This window comes from Megalobrama amblycephala, linkage group LG19 (genome assembly GCF_018812025.1).
Source record: "Megalobrama amblycephala isolate DHTTF-2021 linkage group LG19, ASM1881202v1, whole genome shotgun sequence".
Lineage (NCBI taxonomy): Eukaryota > Metazoa > Chordata > Actinopteri > Cypriniformes > Xenocyprididae > Megalobrama > Megalobrama amblycephala.
Genome location: NC_063062.1, coordinates 19902876 through 19924623, shown reverse-complemented (window position 1 = coordinate 19924623; position 21748 = coordinate 19902876). Strand labels below are relative to the sequence as shown.

General features: G+C 36.1%; 1 protein-coding gene across 3 annotated transcripts in view; it reads left to right on the top strand.

Annotated features, from left to right (window-relative positions):
* Window positions 1-1192: 1192 nt before the first annotated feature.
* LOC125253857 (kielin/chordin-like protein) overlaps window positions 1193-21748 on the top strand; it is an 87642-nt gene continuing 67086 nt past the window's right edge. The window contains exons 1-6 of one of the 3 annotated variants that reach the window (XM_048168063.1): window positions 1193-1475; window positions 1586-1727; window positions 6785-7338; window positions 12011-12083; window positions 16905-17104; window positions 19316-19481. In XM_048168063.1, coding sequence (XP_048024020.1) covers window positions 1613-1727; window positions 6785-7338; window positions 12011-12083; window positions 16905-17104; window positions 19316-19481 — 1108 coding nt within the window. In that variant the 5' untranslated portion in view covers window positions 1193-1475; window positions 1586-1612. Of the gene's footprint in view, window positions 1728-6784; window positions 7339-10778; window positions 10811-12010; window positions 12084-16904; window positions 17105-19315; window positions 19482-21748 lie in introns of those variants that run through there. The other 2 variants (XM_048168064.1, XM_048168065.1) reach the window with 2 other exon arrangements.

Genomic DNA, 21748 nt, shown 5'->3' with positions numbered 1-21748 from the left:
GTTTTCGTTATAATGTTATGTAAATTACAGTCCCAGCACAGCAGTTATTAATGTTGTGCATTGCTGTTTGGCTGCCAGTGGTGTGGTCCCTTCTGAATGAAGCCAATAATTCTGCCGATCTAACTCCTTTGGGATCAAATAAATTTGTAGTTCTGACGTCTGTTGAAACGGCTAACAGCACCAGATATCCCAGATATATTGTAAACTTGTTGTGAACCTTCTGAGAGCGTTTCTTTGGCCTTCCTCTGGTAGTTGTAGCTGCTGTCACCATAGACTTTAACAGGGCGCGCAGCTGTGACCGGTCCCAAATATGGCGGCGATAGAATACAGTGACGTCACATGAAACCCATCTATACACACATATATGTAGAAATAGGTTTGGTTAATGTTTCTGTATGTCACATTCAAAACATGAGATGTTTTCAAGATCCTGATGGTAAAGTGTAACAGCATGTGTCTTTTGTGGTAATCTGGGCTATTTCTGTCTCGCCCTATACCTTATATGCTTTAACACACCCTGACAGAGGACCGCACACACACAGTAATAGAGTTGACTTGGAAGCACACAGTTTAAGACAGGATTAGGAGGCTGAAATAGTGTACTCTCTTTAATAAGAAATCAGAAACAAAGGTCATCTGAGACTTTTACACATGAAGAAACTAATTCAGACTTACAAACATATATTATCTCACTGAAGTCTCCATGTTTTTTTTTTCTTTTTTGAAAATAGGCTTCATGTAAGTAACATTCAAGATTTCACAAGAAAAGAATTGTTAGTTTATATTAATTCTTACTCTAACAATGTATCATAATAGTACTTTTTTTTTATCTTTTTGTTTTTGATTCAGTGGCAGTACCATAGATTTTAGTACATACTATGGTACTATACCATGCTATACTGAAACTGGCCATCACTGCCATGATACAGCCAGTGTAAGGTTTAACTTCTTATTAATTTATTAGTTAAAATTCATAACACCTCATATATATTTCTTTTTTATTGCCTTTATGATATCACATATTTTGATAATTCATATTTATTCTTTTTTGAATACACGTGATCTGTTGAGCATAATCTTTGCATACAATATTAATGTGCATTATGTGTTAATGAAACTGCTTTGTGTTCTTGATGACTTCGCTCGAGCAGTCCGGAAATCCGGAAATGTTCAAAGTCTGCCGTTTTTCTCCATTGGCTGCAGAGGAGGAGGATCATCAGAGTTATAGGAGCAGAGGAACTCCGATCAGAACAGAGGAGAGAGCTGGAGTCTCCAGCGGCTGTCACATTTACAGCCAATATTTCAATCGCGGAGAAGGGAACAGAACGAAGCTTTGCCTTGTTTTGTTTGGAGGCGACAGGAAAGCAGCTGAACCCCCCAGCTAAACAGCCGAAAACAAGTCCAGATGTTTCCAGTCTGAGGGTCGCTGTCATACGAGACCATACCAGAAGACTCTTCATCCAAAATATTGCCTCGTATATATATATACATAGGCTATATTTTTTAATGTAACGTTTAATGTATTTTGATATTTATAATCATTTTTTCCTTCAGTTTTAAGTAAAACTGTATTTTTCCTCCTGAGGACTTTGTGACAACTCCGGCTGTGAGAATGCGGCTGAAGTCTGTAGTTGGATATCTTGTCTGGAGTTTGATTATCCTTTGGAATGTTTGTGACTGTGTTCAAACTCATCAGGACGCGAATCACCCGCGAGGCACTGAGACCGGTGAGAGCAGCTGTCAATCAAACACGTGAAACATTGTTATCATTGATCTGTGCTGCCGCTATATTGCAACACTGATGGATTAGAGGAATCAGTGATGGATGAGTGAGTGATTGTGTCTTTCTATTGACAATCCAGTGCAGGACATGCCAAGAGAAAGACACAAAATAAGTCAAATCAAAAATTATTCAGACATTTTTGATATATTTTTACTAGTGGGCAGTGGCGTAGCCAGAATTTTATTTTTGGGGGGGCCCATCTAAAAATGAGGGGGCCGCTACTAATAACACGACTGTCTATATATATATATATGACACTAATAATGACTACAATGACACTAATAATTCTTAACTTATAAAAGAAATGCAAAATCAATCGGTAGTTATTAATAGAATAACGAGACATAAACCTTTACATTCAATCGCGTTTGGTCCCATTTATATTTGATCACAGTGCATACTAATATATACAAACTTTTACTCTCAAAGTGCGCATATTTGTAGAAATACACGTTTACCTCAAATTTCATTAGATAGAATTTATAGAACATGTACGCAGAGTTTCATAATTACAGAGGTCATAAAATGTAGTTTGCTAGGGGGGTACGGGGGCATGCTCCCCCGAGAAAATTTAGATTTCCTTGGTGTGCATTTTTAAGACGTTAGGCCAACAAATCGGACAACAATAGCTTTAAAACTATGTCAACAAATACATGCATGCACAGTTTTGAGGCAGCTTTAATAGCATGTTTGGCAGTTTCATTTTCAAACGACGGTCATTGCTCGTAGTTTCTATTGCGCTTTTTTAAAGCTATAATAAAGTAATTATGCAGCGCGCGCCGGCGCATTTGCGCATGCAATTCTTGAGTGCGCGCCACGAGCACCGTAGCCTATAACGGCTGATTGGACAGTCGTGTTATTTTTTCTGAGTTTTACCGACATAGGCTTACATGATCTCATCTGACCTCTTCTAGCAACATTAAATCCAGGAGAGAAGACAATTCTAGAGAAAATGCATGTTTGATTTACATGGAACAAAGTTTGAGCGCGCACAGCCGCACTCGCAATATCTGAGCGAGAGCAAATAACGCCACGGAAACTGCCTCAAATTAACTATAATGACGAGAAGAAAGATGTGTGCGCTGCAGTCAGAGGTTCTTGATTCTCTAACGACTTTTTATTGGTTAAAATGAATGGAGAGTATCTGAGCTCGAGCATCCACCGGATTTCACTGCATTGAGATGCGCGTCCTGGAAACGGGAAGCCTCGGGTGCGGCTTCACATTGCCACTCACCGCATAATAACGAAGTCTCACGCGCAAAGATAATAACAGCAGAGACTACGCGCAACACGTGAAATAATCAAACCAATAAGTCTAAAAACAGCTGTTGCATTTTATCGCGCAGCATATGCATCAGTGTACATAAACTTTGATTATTTGATGAATAGAAAGTTCAAAAGAACAGTGTTTATCTGAAATCTAATCTTTTGTAACATTATAAATGTCTTTACTGCCACTTTTGATTGATTTAATGCATGCTTGCTCAATAAAAGTATTCATTTCTTTAATCTTTTTCAAAAAAATAAAAATAAAAATTCTTACTGACCCCAAACTTTTGAACGGTAGTGTATAATGCTACAGAAGCTTTGTATTTCAGATAAATGCTGTTCTTTTGAACTTTCTATTCATCAAGGAATCCTGAAAAAAAAAAAGTACACAACTGTTTTCAACATTGTAAATAATCATAAATGTTTATTGAGCAGCAAATCAGCATATTAGAATGATTTCTGAAGGATCATGTGACACTGAAGACTGGAGTAACGATGCTGAAAATTCAGCTTTGCATCGCAGGAATAAATTACTTTGTCAAATATATTTAAATAGTACACAGTTATTTTAAATTGTAATAATATTTCACAATATTACTGTTTTTTACTGTATTTTTAATTAAATAAATGTAGCCTTGGTGAGCAGACGAAACTTCTTTTAAAAACATTAAAAATCTTAGTGGTTCCAAACTTTTGGACTGTACTGTATATATATATATATATATATATATATATATATATATATATATGTAAATTAAAAAATGAAAGATGACTATACAGGAAGATGTACAGGTGTTGCAGCACCTAATATAAACATTTATAAAAATGACCCTTAAAGATAGCCTATGATACCTAAAACATCTATTCTGAATAAGTGAAAAAAATTTTTTTTTTAAAGACATCTTTTTGAAATTTTGTTCCCTTGTTCGGGAACATCTCCAAATTGACGGTTTTCCCCATATGAACATTTTTCAACAATTTATCCCTAATATTATAGCTAGTCAGAAACATCTAAATGAGAACATTTCTATTTTTTAAAGTAAAGCTAATAATGATTATTACAGTTTTTCTCAGTCGCTTTGGCACATTTCTCAGACCAGAACTGAAATTCTCAAAACTACTTGTTCAACTTCCGCATCATCTAGTCACTTGTGCACATCGTAAAAGCATTTTCTCATTCTTCTGAACAAATTGCAAATGCTTTAGTACATTCAGGCAATTGATTATATACAATTGTCTGCTGTTTCCTACATTATCAATCGCTAATGTCATGTTGCTCAAAATGTATTATGTGGTTCTCTGTTGAATAATCTTACCCCTCAAAACATCTAGTCATTAGTCATAAAGGGAGTCATTATCTCCCTTTCTCACGATGCTGACGAGGGGACTCTGGATTTAGGTACCGGATGTCCTTTTGAGGTCATGACATGGCATCTGCTGGTCTCAAGCAGAGTGCCAGGTGTCCACCAGTACAAAAGACCTGCACAGAACACTTAGTGCACATACACAGATACACACATTTCACAGCTTCTTCAAGGTTGAAGTTGATGTGAGCTCTGCTCTGAGCAGGAAACTTTCCCAAAACATACTGATAACACGTTCTTTTCTCTCAGTGAGAAATACAGACAATATTCAAAATAAGTTTCTAGTGTTTGAAAAGGAAAAGAAATGCTTTAACATATGTTGAAAAAGTCTTTCAAATAATTTAACAGAAAGATAAATGTTGATTAATAACTTAAAATATATATATTGAAGCGGCAGTGGATTCCAGAATCCACTCCTTCAGCAGCTAAAAGATGCATGTCGTGAATCTTCAATTGAAAAGCATATGTAGACAGAGCACAACACAAGAATTTCAATTGAAATTCCTAATTTCAAGGAATGTATTTCAGTAATGTGCACTGTACTCTAATATGGTATGCATGCTATAATCTTAATATTACAGTAGCATTTTTACATTTACAGTAGCATATTACACTTGCTTTACACTTACAGTATAGTAGGCTAAATGAATTTTATACAGATACATACTATACACATGAATACATATATGCAGTGTATGTATATAGTCTTGTCTTTTTTTATCACAAGGACATTTTACAGTGATTTGTTGACAGACCAACAGTAAATACAAAACTGTGAATCCTGTCCAGTCTTTTGCAACCAATCTCCCATATACAGTAATGTGTCCATTTGCACTGTTAAAATTGATATGCCATACAGAAAAAGTGCAGTCTTGTGCAGTTTCAATCACTGTCATAAAAACCATAGCCATAGTTTACATCTGAAATATTCATCATATTGACAACATGGCTAAGCATCTTGTTCGAGAACAATGACACAAAGACTTGTATTTCTGACAGCACTGATATGTTTGAGCAAGTTACAGGCTTTTGCAGGTAATCCAAAATGTGCTGTTTGTACGAATTGTTTCGAGAAATGAACATACGGTTTTGCAAATTTTAAGGATGATTCGAGAAATGTGCCAAAGCGACTGAGAAAAACTGTAACTCAGATTATAGACTAACCCAAGACCTAAATGAAAACTTTTTTGCAATAGAATAAAAATCTCCTGGAGATTTTGATTCTGATTTTAGATTGTTTGGACCATGTTGTTCTCAAACCATAGCTAAGTAAAAACACACGTAAACTATTCTCTCTCTGTTATCGCTGTCTCTGTTAACCTCTGATTTCTGCCCAATGCAGGTATGTTTCTGCTTGCCTGCTGAGATTCTTTTTGTTTGTCTATTGTTGTTGTGTTTTTTTTTAATTTTCAAAAGAACTTCATCACTTCATACAAACTATGTCTTCTTCCTCGTCTCTCTATCTCTGTCTGCCCTTTTAAGTTCCTGTCTGCTATCTTTTCAGTCATACAGAAACACCTGAGATATGGATTGAGACAGTGTGTTTGTGTGTGTGTAGAGCTGCTTTGTCCTGAGGGAAGTTTGGAACAGTAAAGATCTAACAAGGAAAAGGAAGTCATTAAGAGCATTTTCCTCATTTGCCATCAGTGCTCCGCAGGGTTTTTCCCCCACACCTCACTATACTTATAAACTGTCAAAAATCATTTCAATGTTTACCATTTCATCTGTATGATATAGATACTGGTTAAAAGTTTTTTTTTTTTTTTTTAATAATTTAGATTTTTCTCTCTTATGGTCATCAGGACTGCATTTATTTTACTTTTAAAAACAGTAATTTTGTGAAATATTATTACAATTTAAAATAACAGTTTCCTAAATGTAATTTATTAGAATGCTTATAATATTTATTAGCATACACTATGATTTCTGAAGGATCATGTGACTAAACACTGCTGAAAATTCAGCTGTCTTCACAGAAATAAATTACATTTTAAAATATATTCAAATAGAAAACATTTATTTTTTATTTAAATAATATTTCACAATATCCCTGTTTTTACTGTATTTTTAATAAAAAAAAAATGCAGCATTGGTGAGCATAAAAGACTTTAAAAAACAAAATAAATTGACTGGTTGTGAATTTAACATATCAGATATTTTCATCTGTCAGGACTGTGAGAACAAGAACAAGTACTATGTAGGTACCATGGTACAGTTATGGTACTCTATCATATACTGTAGTATTACCAGAGTATACATTGTTATATATAATGGTTCTGAATAATTGCCAGGCATAAAACATGTTGCTTTTTAATTTAATAATGCCATTGCTAATGTCATTTTTCATGTTATTAATTTCCTCCATTAGTAATCAACCTCTTGAAGGTTCAAAATGTCACTCACTCTCAACGGTTGGTATCTAAGGCCAAAGGTCGTGACCCAGAGATGCCAGCCTGGCGTTTCCGTTCCCGCACGCCTCATCTCACGCTACCCCAGGACTTATCCGACTTCTTCTTCAGCACCTCAGATGGCGTCCTGGGTTTGCACCTAGTGGGACGGCAAACCAAAGGCTCGGAGGCCACTCTCATCTCCTTCATCTCCCCTGCCCACCTGCAGCATGACGGACGCCCCCTGCTGGAGCTTGTCTCCAACACCCAAGAAAACTGGCTGCAGTTGGAGTTCAGGTCAGCGAATGGCCAGCCGGAAGTGATTAAGCTGCCGGGTGGGAATCCGTTCATAGCCGGTGGTTGGGTGAGGATGGCTCTGAGTGTGGAGCCCAGACAGGTGGTGATGTTTTTGGAATGCGACGAGGCTGTGGTGCTCAAACTGAAAGAAGGTGGACGAATCCTGGCTCTTGACTTCCCACACGATCTGCAGGTTACGTTCTCCAGCACTGCAGGAAATAAGGCTAGCAAGTTCAGTGTAAGTTTACTGACACAAACACATATGTTAGCTACATGGTAGTGTCCCTAAAAAGTGTTTTGGCTAGAGCTGTCAAATTGATTAATCGTATCTAACATAAAAGTTTGTATATATATTGGGATTAATTCAGGTTGATTGGGACACTTTTTCCCAGTCATCTCAATGGCAAAAGTGTCAACCTGAATTTACCCTATATATGGGTCATTGATGAGTAAGGTTTTTAAAAATGTAAAAAACATAATGGAGATATAATTAAGTGTTATTAAGTGTAAGTATAAGTGTATTAAGTGTTAACAATGAGAATATGTGGTTTTTATAATCAATTAATACTGCTTTTGTCATTTTTTACAAGATGGACAAAATTTGTCACCAAAAAAGTCGGTTTAATTGAAATTGCGGTTTTACCGAATGACACTTTTGGTTATACCGAATGACGATATTTTCAAAAAATGCTAACAGGCTGATATCTAGCTAGCTAGCAAAAGGACAATCAAACATTTTATATTTAGTACAAGTTTTTAAAATATTACAACATTTTCCATGTCTTATAGCGGTTGTACCGAATGACTTGATGTTTCGGGACAAGTGTATGAGCAAGTGAAAACATGACTTTTTTAAATAGTTAAAAGAGAATTAGTTACTTTGCTTCACAGCCATGTGGTCCTTTGCAGGTGTCAGAATGATGGCACATCCTGTCACATGATACTGACCACATGACTTGATCCAAAATGGTCCCTTAATATTGGTTACTCTGAATGGCATCAATGAAATTCATTTTTCCGGACATTCTTTCTCATAACAAAGCAATGACTTCTACACATAATTTTAATACCATTTTACACTATGTTGATATATGATGTTATAAAATCATGCCAGAATAAAAAAAAAATACATTTATTACATTTTAAGATATTTTAATCCCATAATTTTAATTTACAAACATATATATGTATAGATACTGTCTCTCTGTGTGTGTGTGTGTGTGTGTGTGTATGTACTATGCATGTATATCTAATATATACACACATGTATTATATATTTACAGACATTTATGTTAGATGCGATTAATCGTGATTAATCGATTTGACTAGTTTGGACATATGCAAAAAAAATTATATTTTTAAATTGCTAGATATCTAACTGGTCCCAAGGTGAAACACACCTAAACACAGGTACAAACTACACCTTAACAAATACATGAATTATATATTCCCCTACCCACCTAATAAATATATTGCAATATAAATGGCTATAAAATAGTTTTCAAGATAAATATTCCACATTTCCAAACCATGGCAAATTACTACAGTTCATTGTGATTTTGTGATTTAAAAGACTTCTATCTTCATTCATGGCACGTTTCTCCTGTTTTCCTCATCAGTCTTGTTGGGAATTTCGAGGCTGTTTCATCCGATTTAAAAGTAGTTTAATCATCCAGTAATTTGTAGTTTGTAACCGAGAGGTGTGTGTCGAATTGAAACTCTTCTCACTAGATGTCCAACGCTGTTTAAAGGGGCTCTATGTAATAATGACACCCAGTGTTCAAAATAGGTACTGCAGTCCAAATTCAAAATATTGTTTGGCCCGCCCCCTCGTTCAAAGACGCGGGTTGCCAGCTTTTACAGCATATGGTTGCCAGCAACAATAGGGAGCGCAATTGACAATGAAAGCTGAGGAGACTTAAACACTGTAAGCTGATGAGTTGATTTATCTGTTTTGATATGCTGTTGTTCATAGAGATATTTAGATGGATTCAGAAGCTTTTTAGTAGAGATGCACCGATTGCAATTTTCTTGGCCGATTCCGATTTCCGATTTTTTCTTAGTATGATCGGCCGATACATATTTTTTGCAGATTCCGATTTTCTTTCTAAGAACTATAATTGACAACATATACAAACAAAAATCTACTTTTCTTCAATGCAGAGATTTATTTTCATAAAAAAACAAGTAAAAGTCAGTAATAAAATATAAACAGCTCAAATAAATGCAATAGAATAAAGAGAGCTATGAAACTAAGGTTTTCGGGTTAACTGGGTTTTTCTTCAGGTAAGAAATACTACAGAAATTAAAGTAATCAAATGTAAAATAACACATTGTGTTATTTTGCATTGGTTACCTTAATTTCTGTAGTCTTTATTGCAAATAATTCTTACCATTAAAGTTATAAAACGTATTCAGTCAAGAGCAGAAAGCGATTTTCTTTGTCTTTTGTTATTTGATTAACATGACAGACAGCAGCAGGAATTTTGGACTGCTGTCCCTTTAAGAGTCTATGAACGGTGTTCAACGGACCCAATAATGTTACACACGTCATGAGTTCACTTTCTTAGCTATTTAACGATTCAAAACTTACTGTGTTTATCTGAATACTCGCCAAGATTGCCTGTGCCGCTGGTTTTGACATACTTTTGTATGTATTTGACAGTTTAAGCGCTGGAAGACGCTTATTTTGGTACTTGTTGTGACTCTGTCTGTTTGACTTCTGTCTCTGTTTGAGACTGAGCGTTGCTTGTTCGCTTCACTAATATAGATCAGTGGTGCGCGCGCTTTCGGTGTGAGCGCGAAACCTGCGGGAATGACTAAAATTATGCGCACTACTTAACCGGAGCGAAAGAGACGAGGGAGAGAGAGGAGGCGCCCGCGCGGGTGTGTGTCACTTCACCGTGACAGAGAAGAGAGCGAGAACGCGCAGCTGACGTTATTGCCTGATTCTCTGACCCAGTTTGTTTGTTGGTTTCCATGGTTGCAATACATGGTGTTTTCCGCCAACTGGCAACCTGTGATGTCGAAATGCTATTGGATAAACTGCAGCATGAGGTTTCGCACAGACCAAAACAAAAACAGACATTCCGACCCGGAACGCACATTTTTAAAGTAGAATATGACACTTCCTCTCTCAAGATCCATAAAGGTACTAAAAACACATTTAAATCGGTTCATGTGAGTACAGTGGTTCAATATTAATGTTATAAAGCGACGAGAATATTTTTGGAGCGCCAAAAAAAAAAAACTAAATAACGACTTGTTTAGTGATGGCCGATTTCAAAACTGCTTCAGGAAGCATCGGAGCACAGATGAATCAGTGTATCGAATCTGCTGTTCGGAGCGACAAAGTCACGTGATTTCAGCCGTTCGCAGTTTGACACGCGATCTGAATCATGATTCGACACACTGATTCATTTATGCTCCGATGCTTCATGAAGCAGTGTTTTGAAATCGGCCATCACTAAATAAGTCGTTATTTTGTTTTTTTTTTGGCGCTCCAAAAATATTTTCGTCGCTTTATAATATTAATATTGAACCAATGTAGTCACATGACATGAGCCGATTTAAATATGTTTTTAGTACCTTTATGGATCTTGAGAGAGGAAATGTCATTGCTTCCTATGGAGGCCTCACGGAGCCATTGGATTTAATATCTTAATTTGTGTTCTTAAGATTAACAAGGTCTGGTGTGGAACGGCATGAGGGTAAGTAATAAATGACAGAATTTTCATTTTTGGGTGAACTAACGTTCTATTATCCACTGTGCCATGCTGCGTAGTTCGAAGTAAACTAGTGAAACACCTGAAAACAGCGCTATTTGTTCTGTATTTGTTGTTATTGACCGAGAAACAACTACAGATTCAGTGACAGAGCGGTCTGAACGAATCCAAATCGTTTCAGATCGTTAATAAAGCGCGTTTGGCCAGTTCACGGAAAAGAAAAGATCGAGACAAAAGAATGATTGATTCACGAATGATCGGTATCGCTGGTTCAATCGACAGAAATACGGAACACACATAATAACTGCTGAAATATTTGCACGGAAAACGTTTCTCAGATCAGTCGGAGGAGCGTGCATTGTGTACGTATATAGCCGTACAGCAGCAGGCGCCACTGTGGCCACGTATCTAACCAAATTTAGCCACACCGCCAGGAAAAGAGGAGGACGGAGACTGGGGTTCCGCGGGCCGGATGAAGATGATTGGCGGGCCGGATTTGGCCCTCGGGCCGCCAGTTGACAGCCCTGATTTAGTGCAACAAATTTCAGGGAGGGGAACAAAATCAAAACCAGCATGCAAATACCACATCAAACCCAAATCGGTTGTCTGTGAGGGCTCTTTTTTTCCACAGTAACAAATATTTCTGCAGTTTTTCCTCAATTTTCTGAATCTTTTACAGGCAACAAGTATCAGACGACTCCAAGATGATCTATATGATCTGGAGAAAGCAACCCATTAGCATATGTGGTGCAGGACTATTGACTTTAGGTTCCCTCAAATTGTTCACTGGCAGAACATCTGCTATAATATAATATTTATATGTGTTGCTTGCAACAAATTTGATTCAATCAGAATATACGGCTACCTTTTAGTGGCTGGAGTAAAATGCGTTTAACCAGCCAAACACTGACACTTTGGCTTGCACAATAGAATACTGGGATATTATAATCTGTTACATTTTGATTATGGTTAATGCTACAGTAACTGTGCTGCCATGATGTTAATGTTAAATGATTTTACAGCTGTGTTACAGTTAAAGCATTCTATAGTGGTGCCTGTTTCAGTGTGTTGTCATTGCTCATCTGTTTTACAGTGTTACTGTCATGTGACAGTGTGACTTTGTAATGGGTTGCTGTTGTGTTCGTGGTTATACAACTGACTGTATGTGTTTTCTTATTTTTTCAGGGTATTTGGCAGACTGCTGAACTCTCCACAAGGGCATATGAGAGGCGTCCGTGGATCTGTGACAATTTTACAGGCATGGAAACAATAATAATTAAAGCTGCAAGAAGCATTTACTGGGGTTCAAGCATTTAAGGCCTTTAAGCACATATGCATAAAAAGGAATTTATTTTTTTTAGTAAGCATGCAACCACTTAAATCATAGAGGAACAGCTATGATATATGCTAAAACAAACACAGAGAAAGAAAAGGCTTACAGTGGTGGTCAAAATTATTGGTAAATATGATCAAAGATGACAAAAAAAAAAATTATGCATTGTTCATCCTTTTGATCTTTAATTCATAAAATAAGCAAAAATCTAACTGTTCATTGAAGGAAAAGAATTGAAAGTGGGGAGAAAATCACATAATGAAATAAATGTTTTTCTCCAAAACACGTTGGCCACAATTATTGGCACCCTTTTGTTAAATACTTTTTGCAACCTCCTTTTGCCAAGAAAACAGCTCTGACTCTTCTTCTATAATGCCTGATGAGTTTGGTGAACACCTGACAAGAGATCAGAGACCATTCCTTTATACAGAATCTCTCCAGATCCTTCAGATTCCAGCTCCATGTTGGTGCTTCTTCTCTTCAGTTCACTCCACTCATTTTCTTTAGGGTTCAGGTCAGGGGACTGGGATGGCCATGGCAGAAGCTTCATTTTGTACTCAGTGACACATTTTTGTGTTAGTTTTGATGTTTGTTTTGGATCATTGTCCTGATGGAAGATCCAACCACGGCCCGTTATTGGATTTCTAGCAGAAGCGGTCAGATTTTGATTTTTTATCTATTGGTATTTGATAGAATTCATGATATCATATATCTGAACAAGATGTCCAGGACCTCCAGCAGAAAAATAGGTCCACAACATTAAAGATCCAGCAGTATATTTAACTGTGGGCATGGGGTACTTTTTATCCATGTGTGCACCAAACCCATCTGGTGGGTTTGCTGCCAAAAAGCTCTTTTTTAGTTTCATCTGACCGTAGAAGCCAGTCCCGTTTGAAGCTCAAGTCTTGTCTGACAACTGAATATGCTGGAGACTGTTTCTGGATGAGAACAGAGGATTTTTCTTGAAATCTTCCTGAACAACTTGTGGGGATGTTGATGCTGTTTGATAATTTTTTTTAGGCTTTCTGAGACTCAAGACTCAACTAATCTCTGCCATTTCTCCAGCTGTGATCCTTGGAGAGTCTTTGGCCACTCAAACTTTCCTCCTCACCGTGCATTAGGGTGATTTAGACACACGTCCTCTTCCAGGCAGATTTTTTTTTTTCAATCTTTTGCTGCGCATCAGAACTATATTCATTGGTTTTACTCATTGTGATGAATGATTATGGGAATTTGGCCTTTGTGTTTCCTTATGTTTATACACCTGTGGAACAGGAAGTCATAGCTGGACAATTTCATGTTCATGATCACCCTGGTGTGCTAAAAAAATGTAAATATGAACGGTTAGATTTTTGCTCATTTTATGAATTACAGATCAAAAGGCTAAACAATGCATATTTATTTTATAGTCATCTTTGATCATATTTACCAAGGGTGCCAATAATTCTGACCACCACTGTAAGCAATAATGCGTTATACATACTAAGCATGCTTACAGACACACACACATACACACATAAACACAGACACAAACACACACACACACACACATATTTTCTTATAGATCCAGTGTTTGAAATATATGAAGGATGAACATAAAGATGTTTTCTGCAAATCTCAGTGAAACTGAGAATGGAAATGGAATGGAAATGTAGTGATGAACATGTTAAAATAATGATTTCTAAATATAATAAGTCTAAGTCTAAATATGAATTATAGAACAATATTAGTGAGTAGTATGACAAAATTACTATTTTAAACAGCAGGTGGCAGCAGAGGACCTCTTATTGGCTGACTTTCTGTAATGTTATTATAAGGATTTATATAGTTTAATAGGGATTTTACATGACAAAACCTTGAAACCTTGATCTATATTAGTTGCCATCTGATGGCACCAAATGGCACTGTCAGGCAATTTACTAGGGAAAAATATGTTTTTTGACAGTTATAGGGCCACCTATTGCCCGATCTCCACCCCTTTTTTTGGGTGTCTTCAGAGTGTGTCCATACATATGTGTCAAATTTGGTGAAAATATGTGACCCGTCACGGAAACCAGGGACACAAGTCGGCAGCACAACTATGGAGCAAACTGAGAAAGAAGCGTTTTTTTTTTTCAAAATTGGTGATTTTCGTTTTTTTGCAGAATCTGTTAGTTGAGATCACGAAGAAGCATCTCCGTGTTTTAGGTAGCAGTATTGGTTTATTTAAAAGCGTACATTTTGCGGTTGAAATCGGCTTGTTTTTCTGGGATTCTATCTCACAGTAGGGGTGTGTCATTGTCTGTTTGTATTTCCATACTGGAATCGGATAGGCTGGCTTTTGTTTCTTTTGTTATTGCCGCTGCCCTCCAAGGGAAGCGTGGCTACTTATTTATGCAGCGCTCTGGCCGGCTCTAGCTGATATCAAAATTTAATGAAGATGGACGCCGCAAAGAATATCGCAGACGAGCTGAACCGTGGCCGTTACACCGAAAATGTTTTGAAGTACAACATACGGCTGGATTCTTTAGCTGCGGAAAAAAGAGTGGCAGGACATGCGAATTATTGGACATTTAGAGGCAAACAGACGCATAGTAGTGCAAACTTCGTTATGCAACAAAAATGTAAACCTTACTATTCTTGAACTGAATGTATTTTAGCCAGTTACTACTTAATACTTAATACTTAATATTCTTAACAAGGATTTACTAATGTAATAGTAAATGTATCAGATTAAATTCCTACGTAAGTAAAAGTATAAAGTATCCGTAGCCGTAAAATGTCAAAAGTCAAAAGTAAAAGTATTTATTGAAGAGTTTAATGTACAGGATTTTTTTAATCCTTTGACTCAAACCAGGTCTAACCACTAACTGAGGTCTAAACCAGGACTATACGGTTATCACAGAATCCTGTTAAAAAAGTCCTAATGTCAAAAAAGATAAATTACTGACATTTACAATGCACATTATCCTTTATTATTAATAGTATGCGGTCCGATTTTTCCCGTTGCGTCTGTTGTTGCTATGCAACCATGCAGCTTTACAGGGGGTATGGCTTATCTAAATGAGATGTAAATGAGCCCTTTTGTCACTCCCAGCAGGTGAGAACAGGCGAGAACTGCAAAATTAGAGGTCATTTTCTGCCCTTTGAGCATTTTTGAGTGCCTACCTTCAAATGGCCACAACTTCTCCAAATATTATCAGATTTCCATGTGTTACACATCGTTGGAAAGCTTGGAGACTACACTTTCAGAATCTGTGAATAACTCAAAATGCCCCAGAACCAACTTGTGTCCCTACTTTCCGTGACCGGTCACATATCTCATTTTGTTTTGAAGTTATAGACGTATATACATATACGTTATATACATGTATACATATGAGAGAATAAGAACCCATGAGAGACTTTGATTGGATTTTTTTGCCACTTCCTATCAAAATTTTAACATTTTGACTAGAACATGCAGTAAACCAACTTAGGTTGCGTGTTTCATACACTGGTTTCGTATCGATTGGACTAATGGTTTCGAAGATATTCGCAAAAGTTTTTTAAGCGCTAAATCGATTGGCCTTCGTTAACCTTGTCTAATAGGTGCTCAAATTTCATTGACCAATGGCGGCCATGTTTTTTGAGATACGCCAATGTCCTTATAGACTATCATGCCCCCTTGGACCAAGACATTGCATGCCAAATTTCAAGTCGATCGGACTAACAGTTGCATAGTTACAGCTGTCTTCATTTTTTATTTCAAGTTATAGCGCCACCTAGTGTCCAATCCAATCGACGCGATTTTTTTGTTGTGACCAAAGATTGAGCCTCTACACATGTGAACCAAGTTTGGTGCTAATATCTCATTTCGTTCTTGAGTTATAGCCATTTTAGTAAAAGTGGCTAAAATCACATCGTGATTGCATTGTATGTTTTGGTGCCCTTTAGTGACCGTGAATCAAAATGTCAACTTTTTTTTTGATAATTGTTGATATTCAGACTTCAGAGAACATTTTTGCACTGGTTTGGTTCTGATCGGGTCAAAAACCTAGGAATAGTTCGGAAAAGTATGTTTTTAACATATTCACGAATAATTAATGAACAATTTGATTGACAGCATTGGTTCTTGCATACCCACTATTTGCGCCATTATATTATTATAACATGATGTAAAACGTTAGCTGAGTAGGCTAAGTTATAATGTTAGTCATCAGGTCTCGAATTAAATTGTCCAACTAAGTTTGCTAATCATAAAAACCCGACATACCCTATGAATTTATGAACTTACCTGGTTTTGTTGGTTATTGAGCCTTTCTATCCTAAAATTAAATTACTGTAAACATACTGTACAAGACATGAGACGTGTGACAGCTAGCTAGGTGTGTGACAGTGAGGAACCCCTAAAAACTACACACTTAAACCCCTAAAAACATTTAATCGTCTGAACTACATTATGCACATGCAAAAAACACTCACAACAGGAAACTTTCAGAGCAGCAAATAAAAGTCATACAGCTCCATAAAGCTTAGGGTTAGATTAAGGTTTAGTTGGATTTTCAGCTTTATGTTTTTCACTTTTTTTTTTCTTTTTTTTTCTCCAGTTTGAATAAATTCATGCTTCTGCATTATAGAAAAAATACTGATGCACACATATTATAAAATGTCTAAACTTTCCCGGTGAAAAAACTTGGGCTCTTTTTTGTTTTTGATTAAAGCCCAGCACAATGTATTCTTCTTTTATAATGTGTGTTTGTGATTGTGTGTGTGTGATTATTACAGACTCCCTTCCTGACACAGCCCAAACGACCAGTCCCACCGTATCAGCAGTCTCAGACCTGGATATGATGCAAGACCAGGGAGACCGTGGAGACGAAGTAGCATTAAGTCAAAGATACCCCAGTGATTCATACTTGCGTTTTGGTCAAATGGAGAGCAACCTGCATAACATGATGACGATGCTTGACATGCTAAAGAAACAGGTACACTGAGAATGTAATGTGTGTCTGCTCTTCCAAAAAAAGAAAGAAAAAAGGACTAAGTAGTACCATGGTACTGTCATTGTTATTTTGTGCTTGTACCATGACCATGTTTGTATAAGGGATAAGTAGCATGATAATACCATGATATATTTTGAAATACTTTGGAGTACCATGCAAATGTCATGGTAAATGAATAAGGTTTTTAATGAATGAATGAATGAATTATTTCATAGTATATATATATATATATATATATATATATATATACTTTTAGTGTTAGTTAACTATATAATATAATATAATATAGAAAAATTAGATGAAATTCTTAAAAACAGATGAAAATGTTCAAATGTTGCCTTGCCTTGGCAACTAAGTTTAACTACTAAAATTACAAACTGAAATTAAACAAAAAAAATAAAACTGAAATAAAATAAATAAAAACTTTGTTGAAAAATTACTATTTTGAGGCAACTGAAATAGATTACACCATTGATCAAACCTGGTCTAAAGTCAATGGCGCAATATTTTAAAGAGCGTGTTTGTAATATGCGCCTATATGCAGGTGCACAACGTGTGTACACTCTGCCTATTACGCACACGAACATGCCAAATAGTAAAAATAAAAGGATTAGTAAGTAAGTAAGTAAAGTTTATTTATATAGCATCTTTCACAGACAAGGAGGGGTCACAAAGTGCTTTACAATAAAAATAACATCAAACAAATAAAATAAATATGCATTAATATACTCTACAAATACCATCAATAACAAATTTAATAACAGGCAAACCATATTGTTAATTAGCTTGTTCAAAAAGATGTGTCTTTAAATGTTTTTTAAAAGACTCATAGTTCTCAACGTTAAAGGAAGAGACTTCCAGAGCTTTGGAGCTACTACACAGAAGGCTTGATCACCTCTTGTCTTAAGACGTGTTCTGGGAATAGCTAAAAGGTCTTGGCCTGAAGACCTCAGAGATCGACTAGGGATGTGTGCATGCAATAGATCCTGTATATAAGAGGGTGCTTGACCATGCAAGGCCCTGTAAGTAATAACTAAAATTTTGAAATGCACTCTAAAATTAATAGGAAGCCAATGAAGGGCTCCTTAAGCACAGGAGTAATGTGCGACCTCCTGTCGGACCTAGTCAAAAGCCTAGCAGCTGCATTCTGTACAATTTGTAATCGATCAGATTTGTTCAAACATGTGTACAAAGCATTACAATAGTTCAACCGTGAAGAAATAAAAGCATGAAAAAGCATCTCCATTTATTTTTTTGAAACCATAGATCTAATCTTAGCAATGTTCCTGAGATGGAAAAACAGTAACGAACTACAGACTGTTAAAACACATTGATCTGTTGAAAATGACACCCACATTTTTTATGTCACCACAGTCAGGGGATGATAGACCACCAATGACCTGCCTAATCTTAGGGGTAATGTTGTCTGGGACAATAATCAACACATCAGTTTGATCTTTTATCTGCCATCCATTTGTTAATGGAGACTAAACATTCCTGCAAAAGAGATGGTTTGTCTAGTCTATCAGAACTCAAAGACATATCTAATTCAATTGCAATTGATTACAATGTAAAAGATTATTATTGTGTGCATAAAGATAAAAATGCTTTGGTCTGTTCAGCCTAATAAACCTGCTACAGTCTGCCATTAATGTTAATCAAAGAACAAAAGAAAAAGAAAATCACTCACTGCTCTTAACTCAATAACTTTTGTTGCTGTAATAAAAATTAATTTGTATTTTAATTAAAATGATGCAGTGAAGACTGTTAAGTGATTGATAACTGCTTTGATTCTGGATATTTCCTACCTGTTAGATCAAATAATTAAACAATACTGTCTTTATGTTGTTTCTACACTAATTTGGAGATTAAAGGGTGAAATTATTACAATATAAAAATATATAAAAATGTAATGTTTGGTGCTATTAATCATGATTAATTACAGAAAAATGTGTGATTAATTCGTTAATTTTAATCGATTGACAGCACTAGGAAATATAAAAATAAAAGCTAATTAAAAATAATAAAAAACTATAATAATATATAAATAATACTAAAATAGCACTGTATCAAAGTGTGTCTGATACCATCATTTGCCATGGTACTTTTTGTAAGGGTGACAAGCAGGATAAGTATACAACCAAGTCATATTATATACACTTTTTTTTAAAAATCAATTCTCTGTGTATGTAGAACACTGACCTGCAGGCGAGGATTGATCACTTGCAAACATGTGATCATACGAAACTAAAGTGTGTTTATGAAGGACGTCAGTTGGATGAGGGGTATCGCTGGTCTTCTGACAGCCGTACCAGCTGTTCCTGCACCAATGGACAAGTTCAGTGTAATCGCTTAAGTGGTGAGTTGTCTAACATCCATTAGATCATCATTACGAATCAAAATACAAAATAATTAATTACATCATACTCATTAACCAGCTAATCAGCAAGCCAATCATCAAACCATAGATCAAAGAAATGTTCATGCATACCAAAAATGAACATAATTAAGCACACACAATGGCTTCCTTCTCAGTTTGTTTATTCTTCAAGGAGAGTGGTTTTACCTAAAGTCCTGTAATCACTTGGAAAGTGGGGTGTGAGTGTTTTTTGTTTATTTGTGGGAATGTATGTTTGTAGCAGTATTAAAAGCATCTGCAGATCTTTAATCTCTCTGCATCTATTTGTTATGACAGGTTCAAAACTGATTTGCACTGGTGCACCCCTGTAAAACTAATATACAATGCATGCATAATTATTAGGCAAGTCGATTTTCTGATCATATTTTTTCCCGAGCATATTTTACCAATTTCAAACCACATCAATCTCAATAGCTACCATTAATTTTGTATATAATCATTTGTAAATTATATATAATTGTTAATGAGGGCTGGAAGTAAAAAACGCCTTATATTCAGATGTCTGTAATTATAAAGCAGGTTTACTTTTACAGGCCAAAAAAGAGCCAAAAAAGAGATTTAACTTACAGTGAAACGTCAAAAACTATTAAATGCCCATGAGAAGGATACGGTACTATAGAAATTGCAAAATTGAGGTGTCGCCATTAGACAAGAAATGCTCAGCAGGGTCACAAAAATAAGGCTGAGAAGAAAAGGGATTAAAATTAAAATTCTTTCAACATTTACTCACCCTTATGTTGTTCCAAATCTCTGCTGAACACAAAAGAAGATATTTTGAAGAATGTTGGTAACCAGTTGACAGTTACCATTGACTTATATTATGGAATATTATGGAAGCCAATGGCTACTGTCAAATGTCTGGTTACCAACATTCTTCAAAATATCTTCTTTTGTGTTCACCAGAGGAAAGAAGGTTTGGAACAATGTGAGGGTAAAATGATAAAAGATTTTTCATTTTAGGGTGAACTATCCCTTTAAGAATTAAGGCGAAGAATTAGTTGTGAAACCATCAGGAACCTTTCAGTCTCCAGTGCCATCATTTTCCAGAACTGCAACCTACTTTGAGTCTCCTGAAGTACAAGGTGTCAGGTTCTCAAAGACTTTGCTAAGGCAAGGAATCCTGAAAAATGACCCCCACTTAATTAGAAGCTGATGTGTTGTGAAATACATGAAGACTGATTTTTTTGAAGGCTTCATAGACATATAGGTTGAGAGTGACTCTTGAAAGACCAGCACCACATCCTCTTGTACCACTGTTTGAAGAATTTATCTTCCGGAGTCTGGCAGTAAGTTTTGGGTGTTCATTTTAAGTCCATCTCCCACCCTGAAAGGTCTGTCTTGTTCATTGTTAGTAGCAGCTCACACCATGACTTTCTCATCAAGAGTCCCTCTTAACCTATCTGTCTATAAAACTTTTTTTTTTTTTAAATCAGTCTTCATGTATTTCATGATACTTCATTGTGTGATTCCTATTAAGTGGGGGATCATGTTTCAGGATTCTTTGCCTTAGCAATGCCTCTGAGAACCTGACACCTTGTACTTCTGGAGACTTCAGGTAGTTTGCAGTTCTGGAAAATAGTGGCACTGGAGACTTAGAATTAAGGCGAAGAATTAAGTGTGAAACCACCAGAAACTCTTTAAAGACTTTTGCCCATTAACATGCGTCTTTTCTTCTTTCTTCTTTTTGGTGATCCTGCTGCCCCAATGAGCATTTAACTGTCCGATGGTCACACTTTAATTTTAAAATTTCTATAGCATTGCATCCTTCTCATGGGCATTTAATAAGTTGACTTATCAGTGTGTGTTAAATCCACTGATATGACTGATTGCTCATGACCTCATAAAAAAGTGAACCCACCACGCTGCCATATTGGTATTCTCGAGTATTCCCTCACATTCTATTGAATCAATAGGAAATCATCTGATTTTAATGAGAAAACATTACCTAATGAGTCATTGATTTTATGTCTAAATTCTCTCTGTACATTCTTACAACAACACAAGCTTCCAAGGTGACGATATGTTCATGCTTAATATTTCCTGCATAATTATGTACATAAAGAAATCTATTTTGTGTTAGTTCTGTTACGGTCACCGTGATTTTGCCAAGTAAGACAAAAAAAAAAAAAAAAAAACATATTTTGTTGATCCTGGAGCAACATTCCTGTCCGAAAATTTAGTCTTAACCATATTCCTACCCCTAAACC